Source organism: Pleurodeles waltl, chromosome 8, assembly GCF_031143425.1.
Source record: "Pleurodeles waltl isolate 20211129_DDA chromosome 8, aPleWal1.hap1.20221129, whole genome shotgun sequence".
NCBI lineage: Eukaryota > Metazoa > Chordata > Amphibia > Caudata > Salamandridae > Pleurodeles > Pleurodeles waltl.
This window is the reverse complement of record NC_090447.1, coordinates 1,494,312,533-1,494,334,630: the sequence shown is the minus strand read 5'-3', so window position 1 is coordinate 1,494,334,630 and position 22,098 is coordinate 1,494,312,533. Positions and strand designations below refer to the sequence as shown.

Here is a 22,098-nt window from a genome sequence, read left to right as displayed (position 1 = left end):
ACGCTTTATCCCCCATGGTAATAAGTGAAAGGGGTAAAAACCTGGTGGAGTCGTCCTGATGATATGAGGAATGGTGCGGTGAAGTATCCAGGTAGGTCGATGGTTTATACACTGTTAGTGCTGTGGACGATATGATCATCAACGGTTCTCTCGTCAACGGTTCCGTCACTGACGGCGTCTTTGTTGACGGGCCCTTAGTCGACGGGCCCTTCATGGACGAATCCTTAGTCGATGGTTCCTTCGTCGACCGTTGTTTCGCCGACGTATCCTCTATCCTCTGTAGGTGCAGTCGTCGGCAGTGCCTTTTTAAACCTCATTGAGAGGTGCTTCATAGATGGGAGTGCCCTGGTCGATTGGTGAACCCAGGAGGCCTCCGCCATCGACGATGTGGTTGCCGACGAAGCCTTAAAACATTTTGCCGTAATTATCGTCGTCGACGATCACGGCGACGACGTCATAATCATCGGTGAGACCGCTGTTGTGAACGTCGACGACGGGGTGGTCGTCGACGGTTGTTTTTTCCCCGAAGAGGCTTTTCTGGCTCTTTTTGGGGTGACAGAGACAGGGATGCCTTTTTTGAGGTGCTTTTCCGATGCAAAGGCGTAGTAGGCTCTGAATGAACCATTTTTTGGCAAATGTTTTAGTGTCTCTGAGTGGGAAACATCCTTTTTTGTCTCATTAGAGACTTTTTTTTGCCTTTTTGGGCACCTTCCTTGGTGGCTCATCAGACCCTCTACTTCTCTCACCTGTTCTTTTCTGAGGGCGAGAAGTCTGGGATGACGCTTCGCTGTCATCTGAGGAAGGATGTTCTATGGCTTTCTGTTTTTGCAGCCATAAGAGAAGTCTACCCTCACGGTCCTTGAGGGTTTTTTGACTAAAGGTGCGACAGACTTTGCAGTCTCTCACCTTGTTGTCTGGATGGAGGCAGTAGATACATTTCTTGTGGGGGTCATCAACATGCAGTCTCTTCTTCCCACAATTGTCACAGTCTCTGAACAGACCCTTCTTTGCCTTTTCAGACATGGTAAAGCTGTAGAGCTAGTTTCCTGAGAGAAACAATCTTCAGTCAGAAATAAGGAAAAAACTGAGCAGAGCTCAGGGAGACTCCCTTCACACGACGTGCGGTAGAAAATCTGAGGGAATTCAGCCTCTGTTGGGAGTGTTTGGGAGGGGCTGAATCCTGATTGTTTTGTGAAAAGACCCAAACTTCAGTATCAACCAAAGTGGATAGACTGTAAAATACTCTATGAGGCCTACTGGGGCCTACTTGTTTTACACTTACTGACTTACTGCTTTATGTATTTAAACTTACCGTGAGGCTCCCACCTTGACGACGGGGATGATTCAAGCATGCGAACCTATGAAAGATCCAATACTCGAGAACGTGACTGCCTAGCCGGAATTCACCTTAAAAAGGTGCAGCAACTGCATACCTCCTACCATGTGGTTAAAAATGCTTTCGAGAACTGAACCGGAAATATGCCATGCTCTACCCTGCAAAATTTAAGGTAATTGATGGCAAATCCAGTAATTTTTTCCCATCCTCTAAAAATGGGTGGGCATGGCTCATGCCTAAAGCCTGGTGAGTACCACTGCTAATGACCGGATGGCTGGTGAATGGATGACATCTCCGACCCCGGCATAGGAGGCACAGAGGCAATGTGAACTGCCCTTCTCATGAGCAGGTCACCAGGGAGCAAGCACAGGCAGTAGCGGAGGCACTTTATCATAGCAAGAACCCTTTCGAGTTTCTAAGGCAAGAACGGAAATTGAACACTGGCTCAGACACAGGAGACTCGGGGGCACATCAGAGGGGACAGCCCAAGGACCGAACACCCAGACTGGCAAAGGATCTCCTTTGAGGGCCTGGAGGTATTTGTTCCTATGGGTCTGCGGAGGGAGCTTGCTGCATGCCAAATTGCCCATGAACTCGTAGATGTATGGGCCGGATGCCTTGGAGAACTCTGGCTTTTGATGTACCATGCTCCAGATAGTTTCTGAACAGAAGGGGAGAGGGAGCACACGGCCTCTCATCCCAGCACAGTTCACTCCATTGCATTCTTGTAAATGCAATACGCTTATTTCAAAGTTGCTGTAGTGTTTTTTTTTTTTTTTTTAACCAAAGTTAGTGCAGGTAGTGCTGTTATCTCTAGATGCACGTTTCTGGGTTTAGCCCTTCATCTGTAGAGAGCAGAGAAAAGTCATCTGGGGTTTCTGAAATGCTGCCCAAGTCTTCACAGGTCACAGTACCACTCCACAGGCACACATGTGCATCCCAGAAGATCTTGTCAGCTCATTAGCTCAAGGGAGCCTTTTAAACACAAGGGGGGGAGGGAGCATAAAGTGTCTCATCCCAGCAGAGTTCATCCCACTGCATTATTGTAAATGCAGTATGCCTACTTCAAAGTTGCTGTAGTTTTTCACCAAAGTTGGTGCAGGCAGTGCTGTTCTCTAGACACGAGTTTCTGGTTTTAGCCCTTCATCAGTAGAGAATAGATAGCCATCTGGGGTTGCTGAAATGCTGCCAAAGTCTTCACAGGTCACAGTCCCACTCCAGGTGGTGATAAGGGGTGTTAAGAAGTATATATTAGCAACATGGGCATGAAGAACAATACTCACCCACCCTAAATGATATCTGGACCCTCACTGATTCCTTCCCTGTACCACTGGACAGATTGATTGGTGAGGGGTGGAGCCAACCCTACCCTGGTTTCTGTGTTGTAACCAACCCTGCTAACACTTGGGACCCACATACTGGGCCTGAGGAAAAGTGGAACTTCTTGCGAGATACAGAAGACACTGAAATACAGATCTCAACCTAGGGCAGATCGTTTCTCCACTCCTGTTACTGGATTCTATCCCCCCCCCACCCAATAATCGCCTTCCCACCTCTTTCCCCCAAAATCACCACCCCACCCCCTCTGCTCCTTTGAGGCACATACAGGGAATTGGTGAGGGGCAGTCTATGGGACATCATTGGCTGCTGTGGCCTACACTTCTGTATACTTTTTAATGCCCTTTTTAAGTACGACTGTTTTGGACCCTTCAAATAGCTCATTGGTTGAGGAATGTGAAACTAGGAACCTTTGTTGACGCCACTGTTTATGTTGTTTTTAATTTACTTTGAATGCCTATTGAGGGACAACAAATTGTACAGATGTCATAATGATATCACGATCACCCACAAAATTAGCCTTTGTTATGTTGTGCATTAAACCAATTAAAATAAAAATAAAAAAGTAAAGTAGAAAACTCAGATTAGTGCTTATGACTACATTGTTCTTATGGACAGTGTAGAGCTGCCGAGTGCCTAAAGCCTAAATCTCACTGAAACTATAAGTTGAAGGTGTAGGTTACTAGAAAAGCGGCCTTTTAAGTCAGGTGCTGTAGAAAAAAATTATATAATTATATAATATATTATATTATATTCATTATTTTAATTGTTAAGGGCATGTGTGTAGAGAGGAAGATATTAAGTTTGCCTAATAGGGAAAAAAACTCTAATAGTCTGTAAGAATTTTCATTGCTAGTATCCTGAGGAGAGAGGTTTTGAAGGTGCTTTCCTATGGGCACTAACTGCCAGAAGGTGGACCTTAATTCCTGAAAAATGCAAACCAGATATTGCTAAATGAAGCTACTGAAGTACCATTCCTTGACACCTGGAAGGATAAGATTTGTTTTGAATGCACCAGATGTAGATCTCTTCCAACTGAAAGGGTGTGTTTTGGAGGAAAGGCACTTTGCCTTTTGAGTCTGAATTGTAAGAGTTCGGGAGCCAGACAATTAAGTTAAAAGGATGGAAGGCTGGGATGTAGGATCTGGACTCCAAACCTGTGAAGTAGATATAGCCTGCCTGTCAGCATCCTTGTGTGGTCATTCCGACAGGTGCAGGAGAACTGTAAACCACTAGATGCATGGCTACCCCAGACCTATGGGATTTTTCTGGCCTTGCAATGGGACACTATCACTACTGTCAGGATCAGAGGAAGTGTAAAGTCACCTCCCTGATGTGTATCAAAGGGTATTCCTGTTCACCCCTGGGCCATAGTACCTGGAGGTGAAGTCTGGACATTTCTCGATTCTCGAGTCTGAACAGGTCAAACTGAAAAAAGCTCCTGTTATGAATGATGCTGTGCAGAACTTCACTGTTAACTTGTGTGTGGTTTTCATGAAACAATCTGCTCAGCAAGCCTGTCTGCATTCCAAAAAACTAGGAACCAAGTTCCAAGTCAGTAATGAGCCATTTCTAGATCTCTTGCGCTTCAACAGTGAGAGGTCTTGAATGCATCCCCGCTTGTTTGTAAAGACTGTCTTGAAGAATGGAGGGAAGGACTTTAGCTGTTCTCAATTCTTTCAGACTGATATGGTAAGATCTCTCCTTTACTAACCAAGTTCCCTGAGCCTGAAGAGCACGGCATCCCAGAATAGAAGTGTCCATGAGAACTGTGTCTGGTTTTCCTGATGAAAAGGAATGCCATTCAACAGACTGAGATTGGCCCTATGAAGTGAATGACTGGATCAGATTGCAGACTGGGAACAGTGTTTTTTCTTAGCTGCACGTCAGCAAGCCAAGAAGCCTAAAGCACCAAGGATATTTAATAGTTCCAGAAGATCTTTCTCAGGTCCCAAGGTGTTCTGAACTGGGTGCTTGGAGATCCCACATTTATGCCTGGCATGAGCTAGTGGGTGGGAATGGCTCCTGGGCATGCCCTAACCAATGTGATAAAAGTTCCTGGGGCCCACTCTACCTACACTTTAGGCATTTGCAAGAGGGCGAAAGCCTTCGGCCACACTGAACTTACTCTGGGGGGGGGAGAAAGAGTGTACTAGGATCATAGTGTCCTCCCACATCTAACACTAAAATCCAGTTTGACACTCTCACTGTACAACCCCCCCCCCCCCCCCCCCCAATAAACTCAGACAGACGTCTGGAAGAAGGATAAGTTACTTACCTGTAAATCCTAGTTCTCTTCCAGGGGTATCCTCATCAGTCAAACATTGAATATTCCCACCCTCGTGCGGGGACCCCGGAGCATACATAAAATACACACATATAAAGTATGAAATATGCACGAAAAATAAATATATATAGCATTTTTAGTAGACAAATTTTCATACTAAACTCATATATACGTGTGTAAAACAGCAATGCAGACTATAATCATAAACAAGCTAAAATGCTTTATTTCTATGGAGTTTTTTTTTTTTTTTAAAACAGTCCTTATAAAAAATACAATAAGAGAAAAAACACTTTCCAAAGCCCCATAACTGGGCTTAGGGAAAGAAGCAGTAGCAACATCAGAGAAAAAAAAAAGAAAAAACAACATTGAAAACAATGGAGCATTCTTAGCCAATAGGTTGCATGCAGGTTAACACAGGAGAACCATAAAAATTCTGGCACCGTGCCTTTAAGACACTGAGCATCTCCAGTATCCCACCATGCCTCAGGGGTGAAGGAGAGGTGACAGTTGGTTCACAGTTAGGTCAGTACTTTTTTACGGTGACAAGTTGTGCAGCAGATTTGAAAGATAGTGTGTCCTGCACTTCTAGGAGACTTGCGTCCGGGGAGGAGGGTGGGTTGTTTATGACTTTGATGAGGATACCCCTGGAAGAGAACTAGGATTTACAAGTAAGTAACTTATCCTTCTCTTCCAGGGGATCCTCATCAATAGTCATAAACAATGAATAGATTAGCAAGCCCATCCCTTAACTCTGCGGACTGTCTAATAGAAGTGCAGGAATAGATTATGTAACATGCAAACAAATTTCTCAGAGATGCTTGCCCAACTTCGGCGTCTGCTCTGGCATCTGGGTCCAAACAGTAATGCCTAGTAAATGTATGTACAGACTTCCATGTAGCAGCCTTATAAATTTCAGAGATTGGAACATTATTAAGGAGGGCAGCCGTAGCCGCCTTTCCTCTTGTCGAATGCGCCTTAGGCCTAGAAAGTAGTTGTTTATTAGCCAATCGATATGCAGTAACAATACATGAAACTATCCATCTAGATATGGTTCGTTTTGAGGCTGCCTCGCCTGTTCTCAAATGACCATAATTTACAAATAAGTGGTTAGATTGTCTAATTAGTTTGGTTTTGTCCAAGTAAAATTTCAGCACTCTTTTCAAATCTAGGTAGTGCAAAGCTTTCTCCGCCGGAGTATCCGGATTGGGGAAAAAAGTTGGTAGTGAAATAGTCTGATTGATGTGAAACTCTGACACCACCTTTGGTAAGAATGATGGAGGAGTTCGGAGAACCACTCTATTCTCGCGGAAGACTGTGTATGCTTCTTTGGAGGACAAAGCCTGAATTTCACTAACCCTCCTCGCGGAAGTAACAGCTACCAGGAAAGCCGTCTTCCACGTAAGGTGTTGCAAAGAGGCTGTGTGTAGGTTCGAAAGGAGGGTCCATAAGTTTGGATAGTACTACGTTCAGCTCCCATGGAGGGGAGGGTTTCCGAATGGGAGGAAAAACTTTTTTCAAACCTAAGAAATCCTTGACTATTGGTCTTGTAAAAAAGGATTCCTGAGAAGGTGACTTACGATAGGCTGTAATGGCAGATAAATGTACCTTAATAGATAACACTTGCAGACCCGATTTTGCCAAATGGAGTAGGTAAGACAGTATGACCTCCTCCTGAGCCAGTATAGGATTCTGACCTTGCTGACGACACCATATGTAGAACCTCTTCCACTTGAACGCGTAAGAACGCTGCGTGGAAGGCCGTCTGGACTCCTTTAAGATGTTCATGCACTCCTGCGAGAGCCCTAGGTGCCCATACTGCAGGAATTCAGGAGCCATGCCGTCAAGCTCAGAGAGGGAAGGTTGGGGTGAAGTATCCTGCCTCCCAGCCTGCAAAGGAGATCCGGTCTGCACGGCAGCCTCCTGTGAGGCTGGTCCGATAGGTTGAGGAGATCTGTGTACCAGAACTGACGAGGCCATTGCGGAGCTATGAGAATCATTCTGGTGCTGGATCTGTAGAGTTTGTTGATCACCGCAGGTATGAGGGGGATCGGTGGGAAGGCGTAGAGAAATATCCCTGACCAGTCGATCAACAGGGCATTCCCTCGAGATCCCGGACTGTAGAACCTGGACGCGAAGTCTGGGCATTTCCTGTTTACCTCGCCTGCGAAGAGATCCAATTGAGGCCGACCCCATTGAGCGAAGAGGTCTTAGACGACCTCGTCGTGAAGGACCCAATCGTGGGCGTCCGAGATTTCTGGTCAGGAAGTCCGCCTCCACATTTTGTTGCCCTGGTAGCTGAACTGCTATAAGCGACATTCCTCTCGCTAAGAGCCAATGCCAGATGGCCTGAGACTCCCGAGATAGGGGCAGGGATCTCGTTCCTCCTTGTCTGTTCAGATAATACATTGTTGTCGTATTGTCTGTTTGCACTAGAAGAGATTTCCCCTGAATCGATGGAGCAAAAGACTTGAGAGCCAGATGGACTGCTCTGAGCTCCAGCAGGTTGATGTGGTACTCTCTTTCGTTGTCGGACCACAGGCCCGGAGCTTGAAGGAAACCCAGATGAGCTCCCCATCCCTGAAGCAACGCATCCGTTACCAGAGTGTCGGTCGGGATTAACTGGTGACACGGAGCTCCTACTGACAGGTGAGGTCTGTGCATCCACCATTGCAACGATTGTCGTGCTCCTATCGGAAGTCGCATTCTGTCCTCCCAGCGGCCTGTGATCTGGTTCCAGTTGTTTTCCAGCGCCTCTTGAAGAGGCCTCATATTTAGCCTGGCATTAGGGACAATGAAAATGCACGAGGCCATGGAGCCCAGTAGAGATGTCACCTGACGGGCCGTAGGTGCGTCGGACTTCAGAAGGTCTTGACACTTTCTCTTTATTGATAGCAGTCGTTCCTCCGAAGGATACACTCTTTCGAGCTCTGTATCCAGTTTTGCTCCCATGTAGTGGAGATTTTGCGTTGGAATCAGGGTGGACTTTTGGTAGTTGACCTGTAGACCTAGAGACCTGAAAACACTGAGCACAATGTCCCGATGGCTTCTTGTCTGCTCCGGAGAGGAGGCTTTCAGTAGCCAGTCATCTAGGTATGGGTAAATGAAGATTTTCTGCTTCCTTAGATGTGCCGCTACCGCTGCTACGCATTTTGAGAAAACGCGAGGGGCAGATTTCAGGCCGAATGGAAGCACCTTGAACTGATAGTGTTGGGAGGCTATCCAGAAGCGTAGGAATTTCCGATGTTTGGGAATGATCGGGATATGAAAGTACGCGTCTTGCAGGTCTATGGAGCACATCCAGTCTCCTCGATGTAGCTGAGGGAAAATCTGGTGGAGAGCCAGCATCCTGAACTTTTGCTTTTTTATGTACTTGTTCAGTAGTCGTAAGTCCAGAATCGGTCTGAAAACTCCTTCTCGACCTTTTTTTGCTACCAGAAAATAGCGGGAGTATACTCCCTTCCCTCTGTGCGCGACTGGGACTTTTTCTATTGCCTTTTTCCGTAAAAGGGCGTGAGCCTCTTTGCGTAATAGGCTCATGTGAGCCGGATTGCATTTGGTTGGTGGCAAGTGAGGAGGTGGTTGGCGGAAAAGAAGAGTACCCATTGTCCACAATGTTGAGCACCCATTTGTCTTTTGTTATTGCACGCCACTCGTGAATGAACTCTGTGATACTTCCCTCCACCGGAGTGGTGCACGGTGCTAAGGGAAGCGAGTCCTCAGTGCTTTGCCGGAGCTTTGGGTGTGGACTGCTGTGGTCTGCTTGACCCTCGGTCTCTCGTGGTCGTATGAGATTGGAAAAGTGGGCACCCTTGTCTCTGTTGTGGCCTCTGGGACCAATGAGGGGTTTAAACGCTCTGCTGAAAAGAGCGCCTGTCGTAAGGTCTATACCTTCGCCTGAAGTCCTTTTTTCTCTCTAGGCCCACTGCTCTCATGGTGTCCACTTCTGTCTTCATAAGCGCCATCTCCTCATCTGAATGGGTTCCAAAAAGAGAGTTTCCGTTGAACGGAAGGTTTAGGATACGCTGCTGCGCTTCCTGCTTCAATCCGGTTAGTCTCAGCCAGGAAGACCTTCTTGCACAAACCCCATGCGCGTAACCATGTGCAGCTAAGTCTGCCCCATCTGCTGCTGCACTGATGACCTGATTGGAGACCAAACACCCCTCCTGAAGGATCTCCTGAAAATCCTGCCTGTCCTCCCTAGGCAATTTTTCTGCAAACCTGTTCAGTGAGTCCCAGAGTGAACGGTCATATCTGCCTAGGAGTGCAGAAGCGCTGGAGACCATCATGGAAGCCGCCGTGCCACACATCTTCCTCCCCAGAGAGTCCAGGTGTCTACTCTCTTTATCCGGTGGAACTGTGGAGGATGATGCCACTGAGAGCATCTTCCGGGCTGCGGCCAATATGACCGAGTCCGGCGGTGGATCAGTCCTGAGAAACAAAGGATCTTCCTCAGGTGCCTTATATTTCTTCAAGATCCTAGCAGGAGCTGATTGGAAGGTGGCTGGTGCTAAAAAGGTGTCCATGGTTGGGTGTAAAAGACCAGGCACTAGCGGTAGCAATTTCTTCGAAACCAGTCTATGTTGCAGGGTTTCAAAGATCACAGATGAGGAGGTCGAAGGTTCCGAGACCTCTATATTTAGTTTTTGTGCTCCCCTGAGAAGCACCTCATTAAAGGTTGTAATATCGTCCACCGGGGAAACTCTAGCTGGTGGAGAATCCGTTAAGGTCGGGGAGTACTCTCTTACCGAGGACCCGGACGATGACCAAGAAAGAGACCTTCTGCGATGGCATGACCGTGATCTAGATAGTCTCTGGGATCGTGACCTGCTCCGAAATGCTGTAGCAGCGCGTCGAGGCCTCGTGGCTGACTGGTGAGATGCAGAACGAGCCCGTCCTGCCCGCGCTGTTGGCGATGGTGTTCTCGGGAGAGAGGCCGAAGGTGAGTACACCCTCGAGTACTGAGAGTCTGGGGAGGCAGTCGTTCTATTAAGGCTCTCCAACCACCTTGGCGACAAGTTGATGGGCGAGGCATGCCCAGACGATGCAGCTCTCGACCGCCCAGATGAACCACTCCTTATGGAGACCACCGGAGATGTTGGAGTGGTCTTATCCGCCAGCGGAAGCTGACGCTCTTCTCCTTGCAAGACAGGCAAAACCTGTGTCGACGTTGACAGCTGCAACGACGTCAAAGGGAGTGACGTGGGTTGCTCTGGTCTCAACGTTGAGTGCCTCGACGGTGACCAGCGATCTCTTGACCGCGACCTGCTAGACGTCATGTGCCTCGCCGCCGAGAGAAGTGCCGTCGACGGCGGATGTCTTCGCTCTCACCGTTGAGGTGATTTCAACATCGTTTTCCTTGTCGTCGAGGGGTGCGAGGCCTTTGACGGCGAATGGACACGCCGGTGCTGGCTCGACGTCGATCGGTGGGTAACCGTCGACGGAGATCTGCCCCTGTGTTGGCCATGTTCCTTCGACGTCGTATCCTTCGACGTCGGTCGGGTCGCCGGCGATCTATGGCGGTGTGAAGGTGGCATCGATGATGTTGACGGGGAACAAACAGGTACCTTCCTACCTGCTGACGTCGATCTAGCTTGTCTCTCCTGAGAATGGCTTGTTGGCTGCCTGGGAAGTGAAGAGGACGATGTCTTCTGCCTCTCATGAAGACCATGAAGTCTGATCTTCTCCCTGTCCTTCAGAGTCCTTTTTGACATGTTCTTGCAGTGTCTGCAAGTGTCAGGGCAGTGACTGTGAGGCAAGCACACAATACAGAGAGTGTGTGGATCTGACTGGGCCTTCTTCCCACAGGAAGGGCACTTCACAAAAAGAGAAGGCATTTTTCAGTCAGGAAAAAGTTTCTTGACTCAGACAAAGGTGTTAAATGTCGAGTGAAAGCAGAAAAAAACGCTGTTTTGAAGTATTATCCTGAGAAAAACTCAGAAAAACTGAGAGCTCAATGCTCCAGGATCCTCTCAGAAGAAGCCGGAAAAAAGAACTGACCTAACTGTGAACCAACTGTCACCTCTCCTTCACCCCTGAGGCATGGTGGGAACTGGAGGTGCTCAGGGTCTTAAAGGCATGGTGCCAGAATTGTTATGGTTCTCCTGTATTAACCTGCATGCAGCCTATTGGCTAAGAATGCTCCATTGTTTTCAATGTAGTTTTTTCTCTGATGTTGCTACTGCTTCTTTCCCTAGGCCCAGTTATGGGGCTTTGGAAAGTGTTTTTTTCTCTTATTGTAATTTTGAAAAGGACTGTTTTAAAAAAAAAAAAAAAAAAAAAAACTCCATAGAAATAAAGCATTTTAGCCTGTTTATGATTATAGTCTGCATTGCTGTTTTACACACGTATATATGAGTTTAGTATGAAAATTTGTCTACTAAAAATGCTATATATATATTTCTTTTTTTCGTGCATATTTCATACTTTATATGTGTGTATTTTATGTATGCTCCGGGGTCCCCGCACGAGGGCGGGAATATTCAATGTTTATGACTATTGATGAGGATCCCCTGGAAGAGAACGCAGGGTTTTCCAGCAACCAGACAGTGAATACACAAGAACTGTTTTGGCATCTAGTTTGTGCCCCAAAAGTTTTATGTAAAACCCCAGCAGACCTCTTGAGCATAATGTAATACTATAGGGGGGGGGGTGGGGCGAGGTGATGTTAGGCTGGAACAAAGGAAGGGCCCTGCCCAGAGGCAGCTAACAATTGCCTGTGACAGGGAGGTCTCTGAAGGAGACCCAAACCACTGGAATAAAAAAAACATTAAAAACACAATAACATACAAAATACAATCACGCACAACACACAATAACACGATATAGAACATAAATGAGGAAAACATAGTAACAGGAATGTCTCACAATACTATAAACTTGCTCCGCCTGGTATGAGCATAACCACAGCAACCTTAATGAACAGAACATCTTGATTGAAGTGCAGTTGCAGATGTATATTACAATTCACATTGTACTTGAACTGTTGGCAGACTGGAGATTAAGTAAAGCTCAGAAAGTAAACAAAAAGTGAAACTACCTCAAAACAGATGAGCAGAGGTTCCACCTATTTATTTTCTTCTACTGATGCATGCTGGGTCTACTATTTTTTCCCCAACAGAACATACTACTAAAAATAAAAACAATGTTTTGACTTACTGTAATAAAGGTGGTAGGATGTTGCAGTCTAATACGTAGTCTCTGCACGCAGTGCTGTCTCCAGCAATGTTACCAAGGGCCCAGACCGCCTGAAAAATGAAAGCGCATTAGCACGATAAATCAACCACATGCTTGTTTTGCAACAGGAAAAAGTTAGACGCAATCTCTAGCATCAGACTATACATCTAGCCATTCAAAAACCTGTTCCATAATGTGTAATTATTTCAAAAGGCACAATGAGGGAAAATATATAGTACTGAACTTAATAACACGTCTCATGTAGAAGGACGCATCATTGCCTATTTAAATTCACTAAGACAAGGAGCAACAACAAAATTTAGAAAATAACACTATTTAAGACTCACAGAAAGTGCTTAAAGCCATCAGGGCCAACTTAGACAGCATAACACTGTAGTAGTTTTTGACTAGCTCTTTCAGTTTCAAATAGACTGTAATGTTAAACAGGATACAGATATGCCAAAACAACTGCATGGCACATTAAATTTGATGGGCACATTCTGCAAAAGTCGCTAAAGTTATCTAGGCCCTGACAGTTGTATGGATGCCTTCTGGGTACTCATTTGATCGCTTTCTATCTAATCACAGAGATCGTGCTGGTTTAGTCAGGAAGTTTTAAAACACAGCTAAACGCTTTAGAGCGAAGATACTGTTGAAGGTGCATGCCTGTGGTTCTCTTATAGACTAAGGATTCATGAAAATACACTTAGTCGAAAGATGTTTTTAGGGTTGAGCGCACAAACACTCTAGCCTGCTGAAAACTCTCTCTGGGCTTTTAACCACACCCACTGCATGCCCTTGCCTTTTAAAAGTCGCTTGGGCATGCATACGTCATGCCTTTGCTGGTGTTTAGCCCTCCTCGAGCGCACCGGCCAATTAGTGAAAACATACGAGGCTCCATGTTTTCAGGTTGGTTTCTGGACTACTTTTCTTTCTATTTCCTACGCAGCGTGATCTCGCTGCACATTTGCAGATACGTTTGACTGCAAGCAAACTTCTTTCATTTTGTGTGCTCCCTCACGCTCATGGCGTGGTGCTTTAAATCGGCTCGCTTATATAAAACTGTATTACTTTTTATTTTGTGTGGCAATAAAAGTCTGGTTAGAACTTTACCACGTTAACAGCTTTAAGTCGAGCAAATGCGAGAACCACTGCATTGCAAATGGTTGTTCCTTGGTTCATCTATGCACCATCAACCACATATTCAACCATTTTACACAATTCTATTTGGATAGCAACCACAAAAATAGCATTTCACCAGCATAAGACAGGGAACTATTAGCTGCTTTATTCTTCTACAACAAAGCAAAATAAGCCTATCGCCCAAATGCAACCTAGCTGAGTTTATGCTGGCCATCTACAAAGAAATCGTGCCAGACAAGTTATTATGGATGTAGACTAATGTCTTCAAGCACTGAAGATTCACAATCGAGGGGCATTGCCCTTTCTTTAGTGAGAGAGCACCCATGTTATAGAACATGCAGTATGTATCACTGTCAAAATGTTTTAAAAAATACTCAAGGTTACATTGCAAGAACTGATCAAGATTAGTCAAAATTCACAGTCACTTTTAAACCTTTGAAATTGGACCATGCAAAAGATTTCCCCCATGCTCAAACCATCCCTGCCCATTTGACATTGAGTTCTCCATTTACTTATTTTCCATTTCCCACCACTACTGAATCAGCTAGGCATTAGATCAGTTCACATATAACAATTAAAAAGTACAATGCAACAATGTTTGGTTTGTAAAAGGGAATGGTATAGTACAACAGCTGAACTATTGAGATGGTAAGAGGACGGTTGCAACACTTATGAGAAAGTAGGACATACGCTTGACTACAGCTGTGTGGTTGTTGTGAAGGACAACAATTAAGGACCAAGATTAACAGACTCACCAATGAGGTAAATTTTTCTTACAGGCATTTTGTCTCACTCATTCCAAATTAGTTGGTAAACCGACTGACAACTACAAAATGGTGTAGAGAAGAGCGGACTTTAAGCAAATATGTTGCAGAGAGATTCCTGGCCAGAAGAGTAAGATAGCTACCTTCGTTAACACATTGTAATGGATACTCAAACCACAGATGCCTCAACTTGTGAATATCCCGAGGCACAAGACTGGATCCAGCAACTCAAAAAGCAGAGCTCCAGCACGATGATAGATGGTGGCACACATTCATCAAAATCCGCTTCGAGTGGGGTATGGAGAAGGGTCTGCCGCTAGTCTAACTGCAGAACAGCAGCCACCACTGCAGATCTTTTGCAGTCTCCTCTGAAACCTGGATGGAATCCAGCAGGTTCCCGTGTTATGAGCCCATTGAGACTTCAGATCTCACTCCAGAGCTCGCATCCGGTTTGATTGTCCAGCAAGATACAGGAAGGTAGTAGGCCAAAAAGCCTCACAGTCATCCTCATGGTGACCCAGCACAAAGGCTGTTCTATTGAAATCCTGCCCAAATGTCCTGGACTCACTGGTTCACAAGAAAGGCATGAAAGCATACCGTATACAGGAGTATTCAGATGAAGGAAGCCTCTGCAAAGGAGTCAGGTGTGACCTCAGCAGCTTGATGGTCAACCCCAGCACTGTTAGGAAGGTAGCAGTAATCTGGAGGTGATCCGCAACAGATTGTGGCAAGCCCACCTTCAGCAGAAAGGCGTCCAGGAGGCAGAGGACTGGTACACCCGACCTACGAAGATGGGCAGGAACCACAGACATCAGCTTTGTGAACAATGAAGGGTCATTAGCAAGGGGGGAAAAGGAGTACAGCAAGCTGAAAGTGCTTCTGGCCCCCTTTGAACCTGAGGTAGTGCCTGTAGGCCGGCAGAACAGGTATGTGAAAATGTATATGAAAATGAGTAACTTACCTGTAACTTCAGTTATCCAGTATTGGTATCTTTCATAGATTCACATGCTTGAATCATTTCATGCCGAAGACATGAGAGTCCCAGGGTTCCTTAACACAGCAGTATACATCACTGTAGGAAAGTTACTCTTTTTGGCATGGTTACTCCCACTTTTTGCCTATTGATCAGCATGCTTAGAGTGTTTTCACTGGGATCCTGCTAACTAGGACCAGTGATTGTGCTCTCTCCTCTAGGTACCCTTCACACCCCACAATTGGCATACTGGTATATCCCTGTAAATCCCTAGTATATGGTACTTATGTACTCAAGGAATTGGTACACCAGGGGTACCCCATGGGCTGCAGCATGTATAATGCCACCCTTGGGAGCCCATGCAAACTGTCTGCACACCTGCCGTTGCAGCCTGAATGAAAAGGTGCATGCACCCTTTCACTACTGGTCCCACCAGCTCACTGTAAGTCACCCCTATGGTAGGCACAGAGCACGGTGCAGGTTCCTGTGAGTAAGGGCGCCCCTGCATGAGTAGAGGTGCTCCTATGAACTCAAGTTCCAATGCACTGGAAGTGCGGGAAGCCATTTTACCAGTGTAATGGCCACAGGTTGTGGTCAGCTACATAATGGTAACTCCGAACCTAGGCATGTTTGGAATCAAACCGGTCAGAATCATACCCCAATACTAATGCCAGTATTGGTGGCATGATTCCATGCACTCCTGGGGCTCCTTAGAGGACCACCCAGTATTGCTCCTACCAGTCTTCCAGGGTTTTGGGAGCAACCCACACTGCTGCAGCCCCTCAGATAGGTTTTTGCCCTCCTGCTGCTTGACCAGCTCAAGCAGAGGAAGGCAGAACAAAGGATTTCCTGTAGGAGAGGGGATGCAACACCCTCTCCCTTGGAAATAGGCATTACAAGGCTGGGGAGGGATAGCCTCCTCATGCCACGAGCTTGCTTTGAAGGGCACATTTGGTGCCCTCCTTGCATAATCTGGTTTGCACCAGTCCAGGGGCCACCGGTCCCTCTTCTGGCGCAAAACTAAACAAAAGGAAAGGGGAGTGTTAATTCCTAATACTCCGCCAGGTGGCCACTTGATTATGGCAGTTTGGAAAAAAGATGTGCAGAGGCCCCAGGGAGCATCTTGTTGGTCAGGACAGGTGACTGACATCAGTGACACCCTCCGATAGGTGGTCACCCTGCAGAGTGACCAGGCCCACTGGTAGGGCTATTAGAGACTGCCTTGCGGGTGGGTCTTCAGATTCAGCATGCAAGACTCCACCAGGATTCCTCTATATTGACCTCTTCTGCTCCTGGCCACCAGAAGCACTGCAGGCCTTCACAGGAACCAAACAAGCCTGCAACTCCTGAGATGACCTCGCCTTGCAACATTGCTTTCCCAGCTCCTTCCAGCAATTGCAACATTTCCTTGGCTGTGCATCCTCTGGGGTCAGCAAGACTTCAGCTGCACCAAAGAAACTATAAGGAGTCTTCCTTGCAGTGATGGAGTCACTCCCCTGCATCCGGCAGGCACCTAAGGCAACAACACCCAGCTGCTGAGATCTGCAGGAACTGCGTGGATCCTCCAACACTTGTGGTGGTTCTGAGTGGTCCTCTCTGCCTTCTGACAGACTTGAGAGGCAGTGAGCCCTTGCCACTCGTTGCAGAACAGAAATCCTGTGCACCGCGACTCTTGCAAGCAATCAAGGTTTGTTGACTCCTGCTCCGAAAGATCTCCAGGCTCCAAGTAGCCCCCAGACTCCAGCACTAAATCCTTGCATGGACAGTCTCTCCTCTGCTGCTCCAGCAACGTGGGACTCCTCTCCAGGTGTGCAAACTGCACCTCACTGCAGCTTACTGTGCCTGCTGCCAGTGGGGTTGCCTCTGGGGGTTACGACTGCTTCTGCTGGCTCTCTTGACTACTGAGGCTCAGCCTGGACTCCCCTCCCAGGGTAGAGTCCCCTGGACCTTGCTGGTCCTCCTCTTCTTTGCAAATCCTTTTCTGCCTAGATTTTTTGGTGGTCCTCCTGACCACTTGACCAGACTACAACTCCAGCGACCAGCATGGTACATCAGCTGCGTGACTCCAAGGGCCTCCCTGCAGTTCCTGGCCCCCACAGCGGATCTTCATCTTCCACCGTCAACCCAGATCTTCAGCCATAGAAGGCTAGGTAGTGGCTCCTGCCCCACGTGGACTGGACTCTCTCCCCTTCTTTTGCAGGCACTCTTCTTCCAGAATCCGTTGGGTTTTACTGGACTGGTCCTGTTCTTGCAATGTTCTGTTTCCAAGTCCCCTTGTTAGTTTCTGGGAAGACCAGGTAACTTGCCTCTGCTCTCCTGGTGGCCGGGGGTCATCTAGGTACCCACTTTTGGAGATTTCAAGTTCTCTCAGCTCCCTCCTGACAATCCCACATCCTTGGGTGGGAGACCAAACATCGCATTCTACTATTTTAGTATAGGCCCCCCCCCCCCCCCGAATAGGGCCTGAGCTATTTTCTGCTTTTCTTGCCAATGCTTGTAGTTTTTCTATGCTAATTCCTAATACTTAGCATCAGTCAATCAATCAGTTTTTATAAAGCGCAACTACTCACCTGTGATGGTCTCAAAGTGCTGCACCATGTATATATATAGGGTGTGCTTACCTCCAGTCAGGGGACTGCCTATAAGTAATCTAGTTCAGTGTTACTGTAATAAAGTACCTTTATTTTTGCAACACTGTGGTTCCTTTCATGTGAGATAAGTTACTGTGTGACTACTGTGGTATTGTACGTGCTTTACACTCCTCCTAGATAAGTATTGGCTGCTCGCCACAGCTACCACTAGAGATCCCTGGCTTACCAGACACTGTCTCACTAACAGGGTTGTCTGGACCTGGTATAAGGTGCAAACACCATAGGTGTCCGCCACACACCAGGCCAGCTTTCTACAATCATCACTGGCCCTAATGGCAATGAACAGTGTCTGTAACAACATATCCATGTTCTTTTCTAAAAGGGACCATACTTGAACCCTGAGCAATCAGGCTACAGCACCCTTCAGAACACTCCCCAGAGAGACTGTTTCAACTCAGAATTTCGAGCAGAAGGGCAAGACTGGTATAAGAGGTTTAAGGGGGGCTTCTTAGAGGGGGAGGGTGGGTTGCATGTGAATCTACGAAAGATACCAATTCTGGATAACGGAAGTTACAGGTAACTCATTTTCTTATCCAGCATTGGATCTTCCATAGATTCACATGCTTGAACCAAAATAGTTTCCAGCACTGTGTTAAGAAACAATAGAATATTTGAGGATGGTGGGCAATAAAAGCAATGCATCATAGAAAAAACGGTGTTGTATATTCATCATAAAATGAAAATAGAATAACAGTTATAACAACAATATTCTGCAATAAATATGACAGAAACAATGTTGTAATTAAATGTTCCTCTAAAATAGAGGCTCACCTCACTGGAACAAATGTCGTAACATCGCTTGACCTGCGGCTGCATCCTCTCGAAGCATCAACTGAACGGCAGTAGTGCTGCGAAAATGTATTGGCATTTTTCCGTATTGCAGCACAGCAGATCTTCTCCAAAGGCACACCCGCAAAAAGAGCAGCTGAGGTGGACACTGCTGTAGTTGAATGTGCCCTGGCTTTGGTTCTAAGCAGTTTCCCCCCACTTTGAATGACAAAATTGGATTGTCATGGAAATCCATCTTGCAATTGTGGCTTTGGTGACTGCAGACCCTTGAAGTGTCTGAATATATGATATGAATAGCTGATTGGACTTGTGTATGTTCTTTGTTCGATACAAATAGAATTTAAGGCATCTCTTAACATCCAGATTATGATGAACTTGCTCCTCTGGGTCGGCTGGATTTGGGAACAAAGTGCACAGAATGACTGTTTCATTCAGGCGGAATAGAGTTGGAACTTTTGGAATAAACTGAGAATTTTTTCTTAATAATACACAGTCATCAGTGTAATGTAAGACAGTCTCTTGAGTAGCGAAGGCTTGTATCTCATCAACTCTTCTTGTAGAGGTGAGTGCTAATAATAATGCTACCTTCCAGGTGAGAAAGTCTGCCTTATGAATTGGTTCAAATGGTAGTTTCATCAACTGTGAAAGAACTATGTTGAAATGCCATTCTGGTGGTGGGGCTCTTACTGGAGGAAAAGCCCTGAACAAACCCTTAATAAAACTGTTTGATGATTCTCTCCGAGCAAAGGGATCGAGAGTTAAATGATCTTGTGCATCTTGAAATAGCTGCAAGATGGACCTTGATGGAAGTATGTACTAGTCCAGATTTGCTAGAGGTAGGAGATCAAATAGCATCTGTTCAGGCGATGCTTTTATAGGATGTAAGGTAGTTTGTTGTCCCCATATACAGAACCTTTTCCATTTTAGTCTGTTTTGTTGGTGGAGTCAGCTCTTGCTTTAATCAGTAATTGTTTGCAGTGCTGAGGAATATCTAGGTCCTTGTGTTCATTGAATTCAGGAGCCATGCCCACAAGTGGAGAGATGTTGGGTTTGGATGGAAAACCTGGCCCTTGTCCCTGGTCAATAATATTGGAATCTGAGTTAGGCAAATGGGTTTGCACTCCAGTGTTGCCTGGATCACCTGGGGACAATCACGAGACAATGCTCCTTTTTCATCTTCCCTAGAAGTGTTGGTGTGAGAGTGAAGGGGGAAAAGCACAAGCATAAATCCTTAAACATCTAGTCTAAAGGGCATTCCCCCATGACCCTGGGGACGGGTATCGACCTGCATGAAACTAGCATTTGGTGTCGATGTTCATCACAAAGAGGCCCAACGCTGGCCTGCCTCAGCGCGCAAATATCTTGTCTGCATATGATTGAGCTCCCACTCGTGACGGTTCTGTTGTCCTGCTGAGTGTCTGCTAGAGTGCTGTTGACTCCTGATATATGCTCCGCCATTACTGATATATTGTGAACCGTGAGCCAATTCCAGAGATCCTGAGCCTTCAGGGAGAGTGATAGGGATTGTGTTCCTCCTCGTTTAATGCATACTGGTTGTGTTGTCCATATGGACCAGCACTCAAGTGCCTTGTATCCTTGGAAGGAAGGCTAGAAGAGTAGGAAAGATGGCCATCAATTCCAGACTGTTTATGTGCAATGTTCTTGCTGTGGTGACCACTGCCCCTAAATTTGTCAATCTTGTAGATGACCGCCCCAGCCCTTGAGGAAGGTGTCTTATCACAAACTCAGGTACATGAGGAAGAAATGTGATGCCTTGAGATAAATGAGAAGCCTGGGTCCACCTCTCTAGGGCTTTGTTCATGTTCAGAGTAGTGGTTATCAGATAGTCGAATGATCCTTCTTTCTGTATCCACTGCTTCTGCAGTTCTTCCGTAAGTGGTCTCATTTTGAGTCTCGCAAGAGGCACTAGATTTATGGCAGACAACATCATGCCTAGCATGGACTTGTACATAGGTACTGAAACACTTTTTTCTCGCAAGCTTGAGCCCCAGCAGTCATAACTTGTGTTGCCTGTCCTGGGATAAAAACTTTGTTGTGCATGGTGTCCAGAAGAGCCCCTAGAAACAGTATGTTCCGTTTCGAGATGATATCTGATTTCTGTGAGTTAATCGTTAGCCCTGATTTGAGGAATAGGTCAAGACAAGCTTGCTTTGACTTTCTTGCCTATTTTGCTGTTGGGCCTTTGAGTAGCCCGTCGTCCAAGTAGGGAAATACTTGATGACCCTGGTTCCTGAACACTGTAGCTACTGGTGCAAGGCATTTTGTAAATATGCGAGGTGCCGATTTTAGTCCAAAATAGGGAACCTTGAGTTGGTAATGAGTAACAGCCACTGTGAAGCGAAGGTATTTTCTGTGTTTGGGCTGGACGAGGATACGGAAGTATGCATCTCCTAGTTCAAGATGGGTCATAAAATTTCTACAGTTGAGGAGGTTCAAGATTTCGGAAAGAGTGACTATCCAAAATGACTTTGTATAGAAATGTATTCAGTCTTCTCAAATCCAGTATGGGCCTTATTTTGCCTGATTTCTTTTTCATGAGGAAGAATCTGGAATAGAAGCCTATACCTCTTTGAGGAAAGGGTACGCTCTCAATTGCTCCTTTTGCCAGCATGACGAGGGCTTCTTTTATTAAGAAGTGAGGATTTCGGGGGAGGGGTCCCCTAGGGGGGTAATTTGGTGGTGTTTCTGTAAATTCCAGTGTATCACCATACTCTATTAGTTCTAAGACCCACCTATCAGCTGTTATTTGTTTCCACTGATGTAAATGTTTGGAAATCTTTGCACCCACTGGATGGAGAAATGTTGCCGATACCCTAAGGAGGTCACGGTTTGCGACCTGTCACTCTAGACTCGGAGGGCTGTTTCTTGCAGTGTCCCTGTTTAGTGTAGGCAATTGTAGTAATTTGTCAGTATTGCTGTTGGTAGGGTAGTCTATATTGTGACTTAAAAGGTTGATATTGTAGTCTTTGGTAAGCACCTCTGTAGGATGAAAATGCTATTCCCTGGATTTCCCAAAAGGGAGATTTTTTTTTTTTTTTAATTTTAAATACTGGAGAGTGCCCAAGGATCTTGCTGTGTCCGTTTTGATGGCTAAAAGGGCATCATAGATGTGTTTGCCAAACAATGTCTCTCCGTCATAAGTCACATCAAGGACCTTAGACTGTACCTCCGGTCTCAATGATGTTGACTTGCCAAGTACTGCTGCTTCAGCTAACTGGCAAAAGCCTGTTGTCACTGTATCCAGAGCACAATCAATCACCTCAGAGGATTTGCGCCCACCTTCCTGCAGTATTTTAATTAATTTAGGCTTTTTATCTTCTGGGATGAGAACTACAAGATTACTGATGTTCGACCACAACCGCCAGTTACAGCGGCCCAAGATAACTAGAGCATTCTCAGCTCGCACCGCAGCGTCAGACATGATAGAAAATCTTTTGCTCACATTATCTAATTGTCTTCTAATTGTTTTAGAACGTCTGAGCCGCCTGCGATATAACCAAGTCAGGTTTGGGATGATCCATTAAGCATGCCAGCGAATCATTAGGCGGAACTGGTACCAGTGTCGTCGGTTTTTCATACTTTTTATCCCCTCGTCCCAGATGTAGTTTATCATGGGGATGGCC

The 22,098-nt window shown here is 46.1% G+C and overlaps 1 protein-coding gene across 1 annotated transcript in view; it reads right to left on the bottom strand.

The window, feature by feature from the left end:
- Positions 1-22,098, bottom strand: part of KPNA1 (karyopherin subunit alpha 1) — a 181,930-nt gene that overhangs the window by 57,501 nt on the left and 102,331 nt on the right. Inside the window, exon 7 of the mRNA XM_069202718.1 lies at positions 12,117-12,205. Coding sequence (XP_069058819.1) covers positions 12,117-12,205 — 89 coding nt within the window. The remainder of the gene's footprint in view (positions 1-12,116; positions 12,206-22,098) is intronic.